Source organism: Balaenoptera ricei, chromosome 2 (assembly GCF_028023285.1).
Source record: "Balaenoptera ricei isolate mBalRic1 chromosome 2, mBalRic1.hap2, whole genome shotgun sequence".
Classification (NCBI taxonomy): domain Eukaryota; kingdom Metazoa; phylum Chordata; class Mammalia; order Artiodactyla; family Balaenopteridae; genus Balaenoptera; species Balaenoptera ricei.
Genome location: NC_082640.1, coordinates 135,147,091 through 135,167,011, shown reverse-complemented (window position 1 = coordinate 135,167,011; position 19,921 = coordinate 135,147,091). Strand labels below are relative to the sequence as shown.

The window sequence follows — 19,921 nt, the reverse complement described above, 5'->3', positions numbered from 1 at the left end:
TCAATAAAACTAATAGCTGGTTCTCTGAGCAGATAAATAAAATTGAAAAACCTTTAGCCAGACTCATTAAGAAAAAAAGGGAGAGGACTGAAATCAATAAAATTAGAAATGAAAAAGGAGAAGTTACAACTGACACCACAGAAATACAAAGGATCATAAGTGACTACTACAAGTAGTTATATGCCAATAAAATGGACAACCTGGAAGAAATGGACAAATTCTTAGAAAAGTACAAACTTCCAAGACTGAACCAGGAAGAAATAGAAAATTTGAAAAAACCAATCACAAGTAATGAAATTGAAACTGTGACTAAAAATCTTCCAGCAAACAAAAGTCCAGGACCAGATGGCTTCACAGGCGAATTCTATCAAACATTTAGAGAAGAGCTGACACCTATCCTTCTCAAACTCTTCCAAAAAATTACAGAGGGAGGAACACTCACAAATTCGTCCTACAAGACCACCATCACCCTGAAGCCAAAACCAGACAAAGATATTACAAAAAAAGAAAACTACAGGCCAATATCACTGATGAACATACACACAAAAAATTCTCAACAAAATACTATCAAACTGAATCCAACAACACATTGAAAGGATCATATACCATGATCAAGTGGAATTTATCCCAGGGTTGCAAGGATTCTTCAATATATGCAAATCAATCAATGTGATACACCATATTAACAAACTGAAGAATAAAAACCATAAGATCATCTCAATAGATGCAGAAAAAGCTTTTGACAAATTTCAGCATCCATTGATGATAAAAACTCTCCAAAAAGTGGGCAAAGAGGAAACCTACCTCAACATAATAAAAGCCATATATGACAAATGCATAGCAAACATTCTCAATGGTGAAAAACTGAAAGCGTTTCCTCTAAGATCAGGAAGAAGACAAGGGTGTCCACTCTCGCCACTATTATTCAATATAGTTTTGGAAGTCTTAGGCATGGCAATCAGAGAAGAAAAAGAAATAAAAGGAATCCAAATTGGAAAAGAAGAAGTAAAACTGTCACTGTTTGCAGATGACATGATACTATACATAGAGAATCCCAAAGATGCTACCAGAAAACTACTAAAACTAATCAGTGAATTTGGTAAGGTTGCAGGATATGAAATTAATGCACAGAAATCTCTTTCATTCCTATACTAACAATGAAAGATCAGAAAGAGAAATTAAGGAAACAGTCCCATTTACCATTGCAACAAAAAGAATAAAATACCTAGGAATAAACCTACCTAGAGGAGACAAAAGACCTGTATGCAGAAAACTATAAGATACTGATGAAAGAAATCAAAGACAACACAACCAGATGGAGAAATATACCATGTTCTTGGATTGGAAGAATCAATATTGTGAAAACGACTCTACTACCCAAAGCAATCTATAGATTCAATGCAATCCCTATCAAATTACCGGTGGCATTTTTCACAGAACTAGAACAAAAAATTTTACAATTTGTATGGAAACACAAAAGACCCCAAATAGCCAAAGCAGTCTTGAGAAAGAAAAATAAAGCTTGAGGAATCAGGCTCCCTGACTTCACACTATAGTACAAAGCTACAGTAATCAAGATAGTATGACATTGGCACAAAAACAGAGATATAGATCAATGGTACAGGATAGAAAGCCCAGAGGTAAACCCATGCACATATGGTCACCTTATTTTTGATAAAGGAGGCAAGAATATAGAATGGAGAAAAGACAGCCTCTTCAATAAGTGGTGCTGGGAAAACTGGACAGCTACATGTAAAAGAATGAAATTAGAACACTTCCTAACACCATACACAAAAATAAACTCAAAATGGATTAAAGACCTAAATGTAGGGCCATACACTATAAAACTCTTAGAGGAAAACATAGGCAGAACGCTCTGTGACATAAATCACAGCAAGATCCTTTTTGACCCACCTCCTAGAGAAATGGAAATAAAAGCAAAAATAAACAAATGGGACCTAATGAAACTTACAAGCTTTTGCACAGCAAAGGAAACCATAAATGAGACGAAAAGACAACCCTCAGAATGGGAGATCTTCTGCCCATTTTTGGTTTGGGCTGTTTGTTTTTTTGATATTGAGCTGCATGAGCTGCTTGCAAATTTTGGAGATTTAATCCTTTGTCAGTTGCTTCATTTGCAAATACTTTCTTCCATTCTCGGGGTTGAGTACTCAGAAGACTTTTGCCTCAGTCTTCTGAGGGAACCCTCATGCACTGTTGTTGGGAATGTAAATTGATACAGCCACTATGGAAAACAGTATGGAAGTTCCTTACGAATCGAAAAATAGAACTACCATATGACCCAGCAATCCCACTCCTGGGCATATACCCAGAGAAAACCATAATTTGAAAAGACACATACACCCCAGTGTTCATAGCAGCACTATTTACAATAGCCAGGACATGGAAGCAACCTAAATGTCTATTGACAGAGGAATGGATAAAGAAGATGTGGTACATATATACAATGGTCTATTACTGAGCCATAAGAAGAAACAAAATTGTGTCATTTGTAGAGACGTGGATGGACCTAGAGAGTGTCATACAGAGTGAAGTAAGTCAGAAAGAGAAAAACAAATATATATTAACTCATATATGTGGAATCAAGAAATATGGTATAGATGATCTTATTTGCAAAGCAGAAATAGAGAACAGATGAATGGATACCAAGGGGGAAATGGGGGTGGGTGGGAGGAATTAGTAGATTGGCATTGACATGTATACACTATTGATACTATGTATAAAATAGACAACTAATGAGAACATACTGTATAGCACAGGGAACTCTACTTAGTGTACTGTGGTGACCTAAATGGGAAGGAAATGGCAAAAAAAGGGAATATATGTATATGTATAGCTGATTCATTTTGCTGTACAGTAGAAACTAACACAACATTGTAAAGCAACTATACTCCAATAAAAATTAATTAAAAAACAAAACAAAAACAAAGATGTCAGCAGGGCTGCTCCCTTATGAAGGCTCTAGGGGAGAATCTGTCTACTTGTCTTTTCTAGCTTCTAGAGACTAACTGTATTCAGCTTGTGGCTCCTCACTTCATTTTCAAAACCAGCAATGTTGCACCTTATCTGTCTTTCACATGACCTTCTCTCCTGTATCAAATCTCCTTCTCCCTCCATCTTAGAAAGAAAGATATATATGATAATATTTAGGACCCACTCAGGTTATTTGGAATAATCTTCCCATCTCAAAATTCTTAATTTAATCACATCTGTTAACTCTCTTTTGCCATATAAGATAACATTCACAGGTTCTAGGGATTAAGATGTGATCATTTCTGGAGACCTGCCACATATGCCAAGTGTCTTAAGAGCAAGATTGGAAATGAGAGGGGAAGAGAAGAGGAGACACTGGAGTGTTCTGTGAAATTTCATTTTTAATAATTTACAAGTGTTCAGTCAAGAAGAAACAAACATGAAGCCAAAGCAAATATACAAAATAAAATTTCATTGTTATTTTTAGGTGTTTTAAATGTTTATCTACGTTTGAAAGGGCAGACAACGATAGAGAATCCACTGTGGTCTTCAAGTGGGAATAAAGGACAACGATGGAATGAGGCACATGTTAATATATATCCAATTACTTCATTTCAGGTAAGAAAAGAACAATCATGTCTGCGGATATATTTTTGCACTTGAGCATAATGTTAAAGGCAGATCTTGAGCAAAATTAGAATGCGTATGCAAAAAATCTGACATGAGCATCACAAAAATCACATGATTAAGTTTCCCTTTAGTTCTAAAAGTTGTTTTATAAAGAGAAAATGTCCTTTTCTTTTATTAATTAACATCTATCAAGTAATATGTTTGAATAATTGTCTATCCGAATTCAAGTGATTTGCCTGGAGAAAACGTAATTCGTTTCTATAAAATCATATGTGTGTATTTTTTTCCTTGAAGACAAACAACATAGATTCTTATAATAAAGGAAGCTGGACAATCAATTCTCAATTAATCTGTTTGAATTTTACTTGATGGAATTTTGTATACTTTAGCAAAATGTGTCTCTTTGAGGTAATGTCATTTTAGTAATTTATTACTTTGATTATCAAAGTTAGAGAACTTTAAACAAGTTACTTTTATTTGTTTTTATATAGAAAAGAAGAAAGGCTTAGATAGGATTAAGAGAATTAGCTGCAAATGTATAACAAGAATTTTAATGATTATAGCAATGGTCATCATGGCTAGAAAAAATTTTTCATAAACTATTTTAGTGGAGAAAATAATGTAGTTTTAGTGATTTTAGTAACTTTATATATGTATTTTATATACTCAGGCTGAGTATGTTTTTCTACTGGGGATTTCTTAATTTCATTTCATGGCATTTAGTAAGGGTATAGAAATTCAGAGAGCTTCAATTATGCCAATTTTCAATTGGTGGAATGCTCTCTTCTTGTAACTTAATCTATAAAATTCTAATGACTGATTTAGAAATTACACTTCTAAAACTAACCAGGATGATAAAAATGCATTCAGTTGTTCACTCTGGTAAAGAATAACAGAGTAAGTCCTAGCTGATTATCTACAAACACATAAAAGCAACTCAATTCACAGATCCTAGTAATTATTTTGTTTCTATGAAGAATAAAATAGTTGAAGAAAAAAAAATAAAATAAGTTGAATAGAGAATAAAAAAGAATAAGAAGAGAGAATAAAGAAGTTGAATCTACAGCAACATATCATTAAACCAAATTAAACTGAGAAGACAGAATTCCAAAGCATTACTGATAAAAGTAACCTTAATATTAAAATGTACATACCTCTATAGGCAGCAAAGAACCTTTCTTTCTAAAAAAATGATGTTCTTCTAGACATATTTTTGCTTCCTATGTCACTGCCTTACCAACACAAAATTTTTAAGCCAAAAACATATAAAGTAAGTATTTAAGGGACTAGTTATATTAATGTTTCCTTCAGGATAATCCTTTATTGCCATAGGCATCAATTCAGTAAATGTTTATTGAGTACCTTCAAGACAATCATTTATTGTCACAGACAACAGTACAATAAATACTTATTGAGCTACTACTGTGTGCCAGGCACATTGCTAGACATGAAGATTTCATAGTGATTGTTTACCTCAGATTGATGGAAATACACATCTAAACACATATATCACATACTGTAATAATTGCAGTAATAGAAATATGCACAAGTTTCTATGAGCACACCTAATCAACAAGAAGAGTATGGAGGAGAGTCAAGAGAAGCCTGTTACATGGGGTGAAACCTGAAGAGAGGGATTGCAAAGTAGTAAAAGGTCTAATATTAATATTGCAGCAGAGTTCAGAGTAAACCAAGACATGGAGGTCATACATCACAGGATTTGTCAGAGAAACAGAGAGACGTTTATCTGGAATTTGGTACACAAAAATAGATCAAAGACTGATGTGAGATGAGGTTAAGGAACCTCAAGAGCATAGGCACTGGGGAGTTATGGAAAGATTTTACTCAGGGGATGACATGGTGCATCACTTAGGTTGTTGTATGGAAGATGATTCAAGGAGATAAAATCGGGCCAGCAAACCAGTTAGGACACTCATAAAATCCACATAAAGGATATTGAAAGGAAAAACTAGGGAAGTGGTATAAAGAAAAGAGGATGGTTTCAAGATATTTAGGTATAAAAACTAGCAGAACATTTTTATGTTGGGAATTTGGGAAGTAGCCATGAATGACCAAGAAGCTTCTAACTGGGGTGTCTTGAGTAATGTCTGTTACTTTATCCATTACCTTAAATAACAAAAAGAGGAAAAGAGACAGGCTTCAGGGATGATTATGGTTACTTCTATTTTGGACATGTTAATATAAAATGCCTGTGGAATATCCTCTTAAAGATGTGCAGAAGGTTATTGCGTATGTTTTCCTGAAGCTTTGGGGACAAACATTTTTGTAGGTCATTAGGCTGTATGTGCTGCGTAAAACTCTGGGAGTGGTTGATATTTCCAAGGAAAAGTGTACATATGTGAACAGTGATTAAAGGCAGTGGAACCACACAGAACACTAACCAATCATTAACATGAACTGTGGAAGAGGAGCTTGATCCTAAGTAGTATTTTTTAGAGTTATAAGGAAGGAGATGGAGGAAAGTTTGGTTCTCGCAGAATTTAAAGACTGTGATTCTCAAATTGGAAAGCAGGTCAAGTCCAGTAGACTCGTCGTTACAGAGAGTGCCCACTCTTAAGAAATTTGCATAAGGTGGTAAGGAAATTGCAAAAACCACCATCTTATCTAAAATTATTTCACTGTTCACAGTTAATAGAATAACCTACTGTCTTCACATTCACTAATCATTTCTTTTGCAATGTCTAATGTGCTTTCAGCCCTACTCAGTGTATTCTTCATCTCAGCCATTATACTTTCCATCTCTGTAAGTTCAATTTAAGTCTTTTTTAAAAATACATTTCATGTCTTAAGTTAATGTTTTGAACCTATTAAATCCAATTATAATAACTGTCTAATGTCATTGTCTGCTAACGATATCATCTGTGCCAGTTCTTGGTTGGTTTTGATTGACTGATGTTTTCTCATCTTTACAAGTCATTATTTTCCTGCTCCTTTACATGTCTGGTAGTCTGACTGGGTGTCAGACATTGTAAATTTTACCTTCATAGTTGCTGGGTACTTTTGTGTTTCTTTATTCTTGAGCTCATTTGTGGATGTAGTTTAGTTACTTGGAAACAGTTTGATAATTTTTATTCCTGCTTTCAAGATTTGTTACATGAGACTAGAATGGTGTTTGATATCAGGCTGATTATTTCTCAATACTGAGGCAAAAGTCTTCTGAGTACTCTACCCAATGCCTCATGAATTATGAGGTTTCCCAAGTTCTGTGTTAGCTGGGCACTGTTACATTAAATGCGTCCCCCTGGGTCTTTCCCAGGTCTTAGGCAGTTTCCTCACATTCAAGGCCTGATCAGGACTTTGCTGAATACTTGAGGGGTACCCTCTGCAGATGTCTCTTTCTCTGCAATTCTTTCTTGGCTGGTATTCTACCCTGCATATTCTAGCTGCCTTGGATTCCTTGGACTCTCAGCTCTATCTCCTCAACCCAGATTTTCTACCAGGCTCTACCTTTGTTCTGCTTTCACCATAGTCTATAAATTCTGTATAGGGCAGTCATAGGGCAAACCTTGTTTGATTTCTATCACTCAGGGTTCACTGTTCTTCATTACCTGATGTCTAGTGTCCTGAATACCATTCTTTCATATACTTTGTCTGGTTATTTGGTTGTTTCAGTTGGGAAGATAAATCTGGTTTCTGTTACTCTAACCTGGCTGGAAGCCAATCAAAAAATGAAGATTTTGAATCAATGAATTTCTAAACTATTTAAATTACCAATGGGAAATGAAGATAAATAAAACCATATTTTTATCCTGGATCTCTAGGTTCTTATTTCTCTGAGATATTTCTAGGTCCATTGGCTAAGGACTTTCATTTCATAAATCTTGATTGTTCAAGGAAATGCAACTGCACCATCCTACCCCATTTTTTAAATTTAATTTTGTTTTCAAGTTTCTTGTTGTTTTCAACTTTTTTCAGACAAAGTATTTTTTTTCCTCAAAAGTCATTTATAAACTATCAAGCTTTTCAAAAATCTTGCTTTGGTGTGTGATGCCTACCAGAAAAGCATGGCAAAGAAAAGTATGGAATATATTACTGTACAGATTAAGCTGTGAGAAGTTTTAACATTATTCAGATGTAGATTTGTGGCATCCTAGAATGTCTTTAATTCAAGTGGAAAGGTTATCTCTTACCTCTTGGAATTTTAAATGAAATATAAGTGATTTTGAGACTCTGTTACATTGATACATTTTATGTTTTGTTTGGAGTTGTATGCCTTCAAATTAGTTTGATCCATAAACCCTTTAAAAAAACAACCACTTGCAAAGTTCTTTGTCTAAGTGTGTCCAATTAGTTTGCTTAGCTGAAAATCAAATTATTGTGTAGTACTTTTTCAGGCAAATAGAAGTTTTCTCCTACTGAAATGTCTTTTGGGGCTCTTTTTCTAGAATTAATTTAGCATGATCGGTGCTTGTGAGGAAAATATATTTAGCTGGATTCAGAAGGATCTGGGAAAAAATTTCCAAAAAAGTAAAATTAATATAGTGTTAGTCTTAGAATGTCACTTTTATTTTATATCCTACACCAAGGAAAATATTTAACTATCCTTTTAAATGCTTTACTTCTTTCACAGTACATTTCAAATGTTTTGTGAGGGAAAAGTATAGAGACATTATAACACCATCTCTACATTTTCTTAGGTATAGGTGAAAAGAATTCTGTAGATCTTCTTATATCCTCATTTAAAGATTTGAAAGTACGTTTTGAGACAATTTATCTTAAATCACACAAATCCTTAACATTAAATAGGGATTGGAAAAGAGATTATAATGCTCTCATTACATCATGCTGCCTTTATATATTTCTATGAATAATAATAATCCAAAAAATATCGTCCTCCTTAGTAGACATTACATGCTCGTATAGATACATATCTGACATTCTAAGCCAAATTCCGGAGCAATTATAGACATGATGATGGCTCCTGAAGTAACTATTGAAAATATTTTCTAATTGCAATTCACAGTGCGATCTAGTTCTGTTTTTGCCAACAGTCAAAATCTCATGTTATTATTTCAGATTAGAAGCTTTGACAACCAGCTGACATTTATCCAGCAAGCTGAACTGGCAGTCTTGTGAAGTTAAACTCACTGTTAATATTTATATAGTTTCTCCAGAGAAAAGCTTAGGCAACTCACCTGGTTTATTATGTTACCTCTCTTCAAATCTCTTCTGTACTGGTTAAGGATAGTTCTGCTCTTTGCTGGTAAGAGGGAAAAAAAAAAAAAAAAAAAAAAGATAGTTTAATTATTTGCTGAACCTGTAATAAAATAAAGGTAAAATTGTTAACGTTAATAGCTATTTTCAAATTTATTCACATCCTAAAGTTTTTCCAAGTGATGTACACTGTCAGTTTTCAAACTGCATTCCAAGGCTTTGGCTTTGCCTTAGCAGTAATGATCAGAAGCGATGTCTCTCGTCAGAAAGAAAACATTTGCAGAGGCACCATTAATGTTGAAGTCATCATCAGAAGTGCGTTGTAGTCTTTGACTCCCCATTTACTTTTACTCATTAGTGCTACATGTAGCTCTTCCTCCCTTTCTGAGGAATTATATTTGAACATAAGCTTTTACAGCATCATCTGTATCTCCCTATATATTGACATCTATATCTACATGCTTTAAAGCATTATAAATAAATGTAAGAAACTGTCAATCGATGAATTGAAATAATTTTGTGTAGTGTAATTCTAATACAGAAATTCACATACATTTTTTAAACTCCCACTTGCATTTACCCACCAGGAATTAATTTTCTGATCATGCAGTATTTCTTGCATATTAAGTTTGCTGAATTGCAGGTACACACTGTGAAAACGTTACAATTTTAAACTTGTTTCAGTTAAGGGAAACCATTTTAAGTAAGATCAGTGTGATTATGTGTGAAGAACAGGTTTTGCATAATTTGAACCCTCTTTTTAGGAGACCTAAATGTCAACATTTTCTCCCAGAGAATCTAGATGCCATTAATTCTGTCTTCAAGGCAATTAAGCCAAATGCATTTCAGAAGTTTTGAAGAGGAAAAGAACATAGTCTTATCCTTGTAATGTAATAGTAGTCAGAATCATGATGGTACTTCATTAAAATATGACATATTTAACCTATTAAACTAGAGAGCATTTCTTCTCTGAGTGAATGTAATTCAGACTTTTTTCATTGCATACAGATCACATCTTCCAAGTTGAGATACATCATATTATAATGGACTGTTATAGTTTCTCATCTTTGTATGTGAGAAAAAAGATGTTTGTCACCAAGGATTTATTTTTAAAAGCACTTGAAAGTTTGGCCAAGGTACATTATTTAAATTTAATACCTATGCATTTTATTTCTGTTATCTATCTCATAGTCAATAACAATATAAGGAGAAAATACCCCTCTAGGTCTTCATCTCGAAGCCGTTTATAAGTCTATTAGAATCTATAAAATCGTGTTATAATAATTCTAGTTGGAGTTCAGAGCATAAACAGAACAATGCAATAAATATTTCTTTGTGATAGTCAAATGAGTTAAAAAACAATCTATATCTTCCCAATAACAAAGCTGCTATGGAAATTAAAAGGAAACAAACCAACAACTACAGAGTACCTTTTTCTTTCTTCATGTTCAAATAGGACCCTGAGGAAGACTACGGTATTTCTCTAGCCTATTGGATTGGATTCCCTATCATCACAAGATTTCAAATATATATTAAAAGTACCAATTATATAACTGTACCAAGAGTTTGATTGTCAAAAGTTATTTTTATCATCCCAGTAATAACTACTACTAATTCTCTGATTTATTTCCACACAATAAGTAAAACACTGCTACACTTGGAAAGTAATCAAATTGCTTTATTCAGTGACAAACTGTATTATCTATAGTTGTGTAGATAAATGTAAATAATAGATTTACAAATCAGTCAGCTTTTATTACTGTAACACTTCATCAGGATCACCGAGGGATGAAGTATTCATATAAAAGAATGTTCTAGATAGAGGCAGCCCTCTGTACATATGACAGTTCAACTTTTGTTGATTTGTATTTCTGCTGTTCAGCTAACTACACATTTGCGGTCAACATATTGCCAGTAGGCAGGCAGCACACATATTAAATTCCATCAGTCAATCTACTCTCTGACGTTTACCACCAAAGTCTCCCCAGCACTCCCTCTCAATCTGACCACAAAAGAAGGGTGACAGCATCCTTCACAACCTCGCTGCTTCAAGACTTTTGTTTTTAGCACAAGCCTAGGTTCAGCCTTGGGTTTTTGATCAAGCTGCACAGCGAGGCAGAAAGAAGGAAAGAAAAAGAAAATTAGTAGGAAAAGTAGGAGTGTTTAATACTTTAAAGTCAGTAACAGAAGTTTTGAAATGCTTTGAGCAATGGCAAGATCATTCCAGGGAAAGAAGCTTTGAAAAGTTCAGGAATGATTTTGAAGATTTAGACATTTTAATTTTTATTTTTAAAATAATGCCATTATTTTATATTGACACTTATCTCCAGGTAACAGCAACTTATTAAGTGAAAATAATTGTGTACTTTAAATAAGAAAAACTGTGGATCATTTTATTGTCTACTCGCCTCTACATACCTAAGATGGAAAAATCCATGTCTCTCAAGCGTGTTCCTCCAGCATCCTTCCCAATGCAAGGATTATGACTTAAGCTTCATCTGTTTAGATTTCAAGTGTGAGCAGGTGCAGAACATTCTAACCTACCCGTATTAGCCTTTTCACCAACATCTCACTTCCCACACAAATCATACTGGAATGCCATCCTCTTATCTTTGCCATGGCCACATTACAAATCCTGTATTCTGTTCTACAAGCAGTGTTTACTCCCTTTCTCTTTCTACTCCACCTCTTAAAATTAAAACTCTTGGTGATTGAGGCAGTTTCCTCTTCACCATACCAAATTTTTCTGACTAATACATTCTTATTCCTGCTGCCCTCCAGAATTAAACTTGACCGGGAGGAAGAAATCTACCATTTTATTCCATTCAATCCTTTAAAAGACCTGCATAAAAGAAAAATTTGTGATGACAGCCCTCCACTTTCATTCAGTAAAGTATTAGTCTTGGGGGCAAAGTGGAAAATATTTGTTTTTGTGGAATCAGACACTTATAGCATGAATCTTTGAGTTCTGACTTTCTCCAAGATAACATTCCATTCATGTTGTTATCTTCAGGAGAGAAGACTCAGCATCACATGACTGAAACTAAGAAGGGGGTGGGAATACTATTGATTTACTCTTAGCATTGATTCTCTACCAGGTAAGCAGCACATATCAAAAACAGGAAAAAAAAAACCCAAATACTTAAAAACCCATGGTTAGGAAAAAGGCAATGCCTTCTCACAGATAGACTGCTGATAGGGGCAATTTATAATGACCCTAAAGAACCATATAATAATTGTGTATAATAATCATATGAAATTTAGCCTTGTTCATCTCAGCCTTGTTCAGAATAACTGAAAATAATTTTAATGTCTAACAATAACAATACATGCTGGTTAAATAAATTTTGTTGCATCCATAACATGGACTATTCTGCAGCCATAAAAATGACTTCTCCTTTTCCAAATTCAGTGCTCTTGAATTTTTTTTTTTTTAAGTGAGAATTTAATGTATTTTGTGCCTGATTTCTTTTTTTTTTAAATTTTTATTTATTTATTTATTTTTGGCTCTGTTGGGTCTTCGTTTCTGTGCGAGGGCTTTCTCTAGCTATGGCAAGCGGGGGCCACTCTTCATCACGGTGCGCGGGCCTCTCACTATCGCGGCCTCTCTTGTTGCGGAGCACAGGCTCCAGATGCGCAGGCTCAGTAGTTTTGGCTCACGGGCCTAGTTGCTCCGCGGCATGTGGGATCCTCCCAGACCAGGGCTCGAACCCATGTACCCTGCATTAGCAGGCAGATTCTCAACCACTGCGCCACCAGGGAAGCCCCAGTGCTCTTGAATTTTTATACCATTCATTTTTTTCTTTAATCTTCTCTCTTGCAATTTAAATAGTCCTCTGAGGGCTCTGTAGCCACTATCCAGATACCTTCCAAAACACCACACTAGCTCAAATGCAAGTTATCATTTCCAGGCAGCCAAATTAATGCTTCATTCCTGATTCTATCTGAGGATGGAGAATTCATATACTGCCAATTTAGTTCTAAATATTTTAACTCTGGTCTGCCATTTTATTTTGGCTTCAGTGACAAGACTAATTGGATGCCTTTCAAAGAAATGGTTTTGAACACTTTATTAACATACTTATCTCAACATAGGTAAGCAGGAAACCCTCTCTACACAAATTAAATATAATAATAATATAATAATAAAAACTTCCCAAATCTTTTTCTCTTATCAAATTTTTCCCTATCGTGCAAATTATTCTTATTCTTAAAGACCATATTTAAGTGGGGGAAAGGACTCAATACAAAAGGTGATAACTAATGCCTCTACTCTCCTACTTAGAGATTTCGATTGATAAAATTATGATAGCATATCAGAGAACAATGGTAGCCTTCACAAAAGTAGTGTAAGTTCTCTTAAATTCATCACAAATTTGCCTTTAAGGAGTCATATTAAGGTACTTTGAAAAACAAAAATTTTGGCATTGATAAAAACAGACTTTTACTCCAATTTGTTGCAATGAAATAAGGCTAGAAATTGTATTAAAATGCACACATTAGTTTGATGTTGAAAACAGTTATTAGGCTAATTTTTCTTCGGAAAGAACAAAGTAGATATTTCATTTTGGTATGTAGAAATTTTTCTGGGAATATAATCACTACATGCATAGGTTATTTTTTAGTATCAAAAGAATTAAAAGGTTTTACTGGAAGCAAGGAGTAATTGTGAGATAAGACAAAATTTTAGAAGACTCTTATTTCTATAAAAATGAAATAAAAATTTGCTAATTGTCCTTATATTGACCTTGTATCTAGAATTTAGTAATAAATGGAGACTGATTTCATTCATCTATTCTTTCAACACTAATGTCTTACCTCAGTGCCAGCCGCTGTTCTAGATACCGGAAATTCAAAGGTCTGCCGCTAAACACTCAACATAAGTAAACCCATAAATATCTTCAAGGGTTTAAAAACAAAGCATATGGGGAATATGATGAATTTATTCACTGTATTTGCAAGAGATCAAACAGTTTTACAGAGATGGTAAACCCTTGCTCTGTGCTTCATTAAACATAATACTGTCGCAGTGAACCCGGAACTCATTCATCATAAAATATTTCTAGAAAACCAGTGTTATGGGATATGTTTAGAAAACATTGGAGGGAATCTATTTCAGAGAAATATTTCAGAGAAAAACTTTTCTTTACCTCTGAAAACAAAAAGTGATAGGATTTGTAATAGCTGCTTTTATTCTGTTATTCAATTAAGTTTAGTTTTGTTTTAAAATTGACACAGAGCTTGTAATATGGAAAATTGTGCTATACAAGGAAGATCCTATTGGTTTTGTTGAGAAAGTTTATGCTTTTTGCAAGTAAGAATTCTGAAGACCATCAATAATAAATGATGCCAGGATTGTTGTCAATTTTAGGTTTGTCTCCTCGATTTCTCAATAAAAATTCATCTGCAAATCAAAGCCCTACATTTAGGTTTGTTTCATTCATATTTGTAGCTCATTTTTGAAGGTATTCGAGGTCCTGGCATAGAAGGTGACATTGCCATTGATGATGTATCAATTGCAGAAGGAGAATGTGCAAAACAAGACTTAACGACTAAGAGTAAGTGTCTCTTCTTGGATCATTTGGTGTGATGTTAAAGTAATGTAATGACTATTAAACTAATGTGGTCTAATTGTTAAAACTAATTTATTTTTAGTTTATTTAAAAATTTCCTGTGCATGAGACCCTAAAATTTTAATTATATTTTAAAATCAAAGTATGAAATCCGATGGTAGGCATTTGAACTCAGTTATTCGACCTAAAATGAAAGTAATTTTGATTTAGGTCTATGTAAGGCAAGCACACTTTGGTTTTTAATTAAGATTTTTAAATATTCTTAATTTATATTATTAATTTCAGAGGATTTTTTTCACTTTTATTAAAATATTTGGCTAATCTATATACTCAGCACACATTTATATAGCCATGGCTGTTTTTATTCCTCCGAGTTTATGAATGTATTTTGTAGGTCCAACTTTTGCCAACCATTTTAACAGATTCAATATTGTGAAGAGCCTTAGTATATATATTAAGTAATGGAGCAGCCTAATTCTTTTCTGGTATAATTAATCTCCTTATACCTGCATCACAATCTTGTTTAGTAATTTGGTTTCACTTTTTATTCTAGTTTGAATATTATGGTATAATGATATCTTCAAATTGTATGTTTTTCACCAAAAATCCATTTTTAGTAAAAGAGCTATAAATAAAAAATTATAACTAATGCAAAAACCATCAGAATTATGTGTTGGGCTGTTTCTTAAAATCCTCATTGTATTATTCATGTGAAGGTGAGAAATCTAAAATTATACTTATGAAAAATTCCTCTAGTTGAAGGATTTTCATAGGCCCACCTAGAATCTTTAATTTTGTGGTCATTTAAAGAGGTATCAATCAAACTAAATATATACAAATAACTCAATTATTTAGTACTTACAAAAAGAGCATGAAAATCCACTTTGTATAAGTCTAGAGCAAATCAGAGTCTTTGTTAATTGAGTATTTTTAGTGAGAAATTATATCAGTCTGGATGTTGAAAGTCAAATTTGTACAACTACCCAGTGATTGCTCATATGAACTGAATTGACTCCATTTTTAAACATTGTTAGGAGACAAAAACTAAGACTGTACATAACAATGAGCCATTTTGCCCATAGTTTTCACCTTCTTGTCATTACACTTAGCATTTCAAGTGGCAGTTTTAGTAAAAGTTTCTCCCTGTGTCTGGCTAATTTTTCTTTAGAAAACCAGTAGCTATATCCAAATGAAGTAGGTTTGTCAAATGCACAGAAAAGCAAGCATTCTTCTCAGAGGAAAAAGGGATTTCTTTTGAATTTCACAACATGAATCAGTGATAGTAACATATACTATATTAACTGAAGATAGCTACCATCTGATACAGAAATCTTACATTTTGATAATTAAATAACTGAAAATTAGTATAAATAGAATTAAACTTTCCAAATGAGGAAAGCAAGAGAACATAATTTACTCCCCAAAAAGGAGAAAGCAGAAATGTAGCCACAGTGAAATGACTCTGAAAACCCATAGGCACTTTATTGTTATACAATAGAACATTTTCATAATCAGTTTTCTTCTCTTAAACTACTAAATCCAGGAAAAAGTGTGACTATTTCAAGTAAGATATATCTATGCTTATTGGAGGTATTTTTATTTAGCCTCTGTAAATCAGAGGAAACAATTCTAATTGAACAAAAACATTTTCTTTGGTATGAGAAAATACTCTGCTACATTTGTATCTCTTTAACTATAACTTATTAAGTTCATTTTGATGAATAGCGTTTGTGGAATCTTAAATTAATGTTAAATTCTAAGTACAAACCAGCTTGGAGGCCAAAGGACTCTTCCTAAACTGCTCAGGCTTCCAACCCCTCTCCGGTAGTAAATGTAGTACTATGGCCACACTATCAAAAGCTGAGATTGTTTGTCTCTTATTTTCAAAACCCAGCTCGCTCCTAGGTGGGAGCCATTGTGTAATTTAAGGCAGGTTAATGAATTGTTGGGTTTGCCTATGTTAGTCCTCCTAGGTAAGCTATACATTCTAAGAGGTATCATCTGTACATGAATTTTACTTGAAATACCAGCTACAGTAGGAATCTCAAAGCAGATTGGTGAAAGAGCTCTTTTAGTTAGAATGGACTTCATAGCACTTTTAAAAATTACACTAAGGAGAAAATTATTTACCCAATTTATAGATAATAGACTGATCCTGATATGTATAATCCACTGTTTGCAGTAGTTAATTTCTCTACCCATAACAATCCCTACCTGGTTTTCATAAAGAGTAGTTTTTCTTTCAGTGGTCTTTAAGCTTAAACATTTCTGAAAGCTTAAAAAGCAAAAAAAATGAAGCTGCCCTTTTAGATTTTTGAGAATTTTCTATGTGTGCATGCCTTCATGTGGCTAGCAGAACTCTGAGGTTGAGCTTAGCCACAAACTCACATAAATATCTTCTGAACAGGTTTTCGTAGCATAGCATATCAATTTAAAATCTGAAAATATTTTAATTTTATCAAACGCCTCACCATGTATTCAAGTTATTTTCCTTTTCACTTGTCTTGGAAGTGAAGCTGATAAATAAAACAAACCAAAAAACAAGTGTTTTCCAAAAATATCTTCCATATACTAAAATTGTTTTATTTGTTCACCGAAGTTGTATTGGTAGGTACATGGAATACTTACTCTCCTTTTTAATGATTTCTTGGCATTTACTTCCCTTGTCTTTAGATTCCGTTGATGGTGCTGTTGGAATTTTAGTACATATATGGCTTTTTCCAGTTATCGTCCTCATCTCTATCTTAAGTCCTCGAAGGTGACCTTACCCTGGCAGAGGCTATAAAAGATTCACCAGGCACTGGCATGAAGAAAGAGTCTTTGTAAATGGACATTGAAAAAACAAACTACCAAAGATTCCTCCACTGACTACTGACTCAAAATAAAATAATAAAAACAAATTTTTTAAGCACTGGGGATAAAAAGACATCATGGAAATATAACTTATTCCGCACTACAAATAAAAGAAAATCTTGACCTGAGTAGAGAAGAGACCTTCAGGTGCTTTCGTGGCTAAAAAGATTACAGCGTCATCTGGTCATCTGGTTGAACTCGAAAAAAAAAAAAAAAAAAGAGCTATAGAAATCCTTGTCAAAGCACAAAGTCATGGCTGGTTTTGTTTCAAATGAATAGTTTGCTTGTTACCATGGAAACCTAATGGCCTGCCAACAAAAACCTCACTGTAAACAGGGTACGTGAAGAGCTGGCATTTATTTTCCTTTTGAGAAGGTTTTGCATAGAGAATTAAATAAATGTAGGCCCTTTTACCTTTGGTTGTTACCATTCCTTGAAAATAACCCGAACTCAGAATTATTTACAACATTCTTCTTCCTCCCCACCTTATCCCCATCCCACCTTTATTATTATTATTTGTTTTCCTCCCATGGCTAAGCTAGATAACTGTATGCTGTCTCTTTTTGCATGCACTACTATCCAGGATGGTAAACCTGGGCTTACATATTACACAGGCTTATCGGAGTTTGCTTGCGGCCACTTGAACACCCAAACTAAGTCATCTGTTCCAACGAAGAAACCAAACCATCACCTTTTATAAATTGCCATGGAAACCAAGTGCCTTCAATGAAACAAGCCTGAATAATTTTCAACTCAGAAGTTTGCACTGCTAAGAGTGGTTTGTGTAAAACTGTTTTATAAACAAACTACAGAGCCTAAATGTGCAAATTACAGGCAAGACAACAAAGCCGCTTCTGAAGAAGAAAGGACCGAAGCTGCTGCGTAAGCCCATGCAGACAAGATATTTGTTGTTTGACCTCCTAGACAGCCATGGCCTTTCGGCTTATTGTCCATTAGAAAATAACTTCCATTGAGACCAGACATGGGAGCAACACTTTTTTCTTCCAGGTTATTAAATGGGTCAACCAGAGCAAAAGTTTGTTAAGATAATACTTAGCGCAGAAGGTGGTGAAACAGGAGTGATTTTTTACTCTAACCTCCATTTGAAATGAAATTGGCCCTAGCTTTTGAGGGAACAAGAAAATGTTTGTGATTGCAGTACATACAAACTCTACAGTGGAACTGGGCCTGAAAAAATCTGGCTTTATTCTAGACACTGAGGGTAATATGCCTCTGCCCTTTAGTCAGACTCTGTGAAAATTGTGAAATATTATTTTATTATTTTACCAAGATTAAAAAACACTTTTACAAAAAAACAAAAACCTGTAAAAATGATTTTGAGGACAAATCATACCTTTAACCAGCCAGTTTTCCAATGCATTGTAAATTTCACTTAAACCTGTTGGTTATGAAAATTTGAAGATCTTTTTCCTTAAATTATATCAGCTTTTAACTTCATTTAAAAAGACTTTTGTCTAAAGAAGAATATTATTATTATTATATGTTCTTTCAACACCCCAGGATTAAAAAAAAAAAACTGATTATGCAAGTAATTGGGATATAAGTATTAAATTATAACATTTGCAAATATTAATATAAAAAGCACAACAAAATGTAGTGGAAAAATAACAAAGCTTGATTTTTTTTAAAAAAAATTCTGTAGAAATGTTTGTGCAAATTCAGTAATCCAACTTAAAAGATAATTTTACAGCTATGTTCAATAAAGCCTCTTTCCAGGTAAGGTATGAAAAGCAGTATGTGTGTTTGTTGCACGATGTTCACTTATCACCAAAATGAGACTAGTTATACAATTTACTGGTTACGTCTCCATGGGATAAATCTTCAGTGCTTCATATACTTTAATGTCTGCAGGAAGAAATTTTGATAGGAAATCTCTGATGCACTCTCCCTTATTTGTAATAGTTGTAAAAAAAAGTCAAACTTTTGAAAGTAAAATATGAAACAAATATGAACTTGGAATTTAATGTGTATTTTCATAGTTAAAGAGGGAACCAGTCTGAATATCCATGTAATGGTAGAATTGAGCTAAGCCATGTTCTTTAAATTAAGCAGAATAAATAAATGAATTTTATAACATATTTGAACAAATCAGACATATTGAAAGAATTTCAAAATTATAGTCACCCATCTATTTTATCAAACCAAAGAGATTAAAGTAAAAATATTCAAGGCACTTAGCTTAATATTTACTAAATCTCCCTTCACCTTGACTTCCATTTTATGTGGCAACTAACCAATTCTCTCCACTGTCCCATATTAGCGGATCATATTTTGAAATTGATTTTCTGCGTACTCATTTCTGATAATATCAATGAAAATGTTCTAGATCAAAAGAGAGGCTTAACTCATTGCCGCCTTCTTTCCCTGATCTTTGAGTGAGGCTTTTGCAAAAAACAAAAAAAAAAATCTGCATTCAGAATATTTGGATATACATGTGTCCTTTCCAGGAAAATAATCAAGTCTTTTCTCCTAAGTAACCCTGCACAAAGAAACTGCTGTAAGCAAAAGATTCAGTTCTCCTACTAAACATTCATAAAATACGAAAGTCTTTCCATAACCTTTCACACAGTAAGAATACACAAGGCTTCAGAAGTTCATGAGAACCGGCTGGTACTTCAAAAAGTAATTTTGATTAAATGTTTGAGAAATTGCAGATGAGTGCCAAGAACAAAGGG

The 19,921-nt window shown here is 33.7% G+C and overlaps 1 protein-coding gene across 1 annotated transcript in view; it reads left to right on the top strand.

Annotated features, from left to right (window-relative positions):
- The window catches only part of MDGA2 (MAM domain containing glycosylphosphatidylinositol anchor 2), an 822,473-nt gene extending 803,964 nt beyond the window's left edge, over window positions 1-18,509 (top strand). The window contains exons 15-17 of the mRNA XM_059915690.1: window positions 3,482-3,612; window positions 14,252-14,357; window positions 17,046-18,509. Coding sequence (XP_059771673.1) covers window positions 3,482-3,612; window positions 14,252-14,357; window positions 17,046-17,134 — 326 coding nt within the window. The 3' untranslated portion in view covers window positions 17,135-18,509. The remainder of the gene's footprint in view (window positions 1-3,481; window positions 3,613-14,251; window positions 14,358-17,045) is intronic.
- Window positions 18,510-19,921: the final 1,412 nt, after the last annotated feature.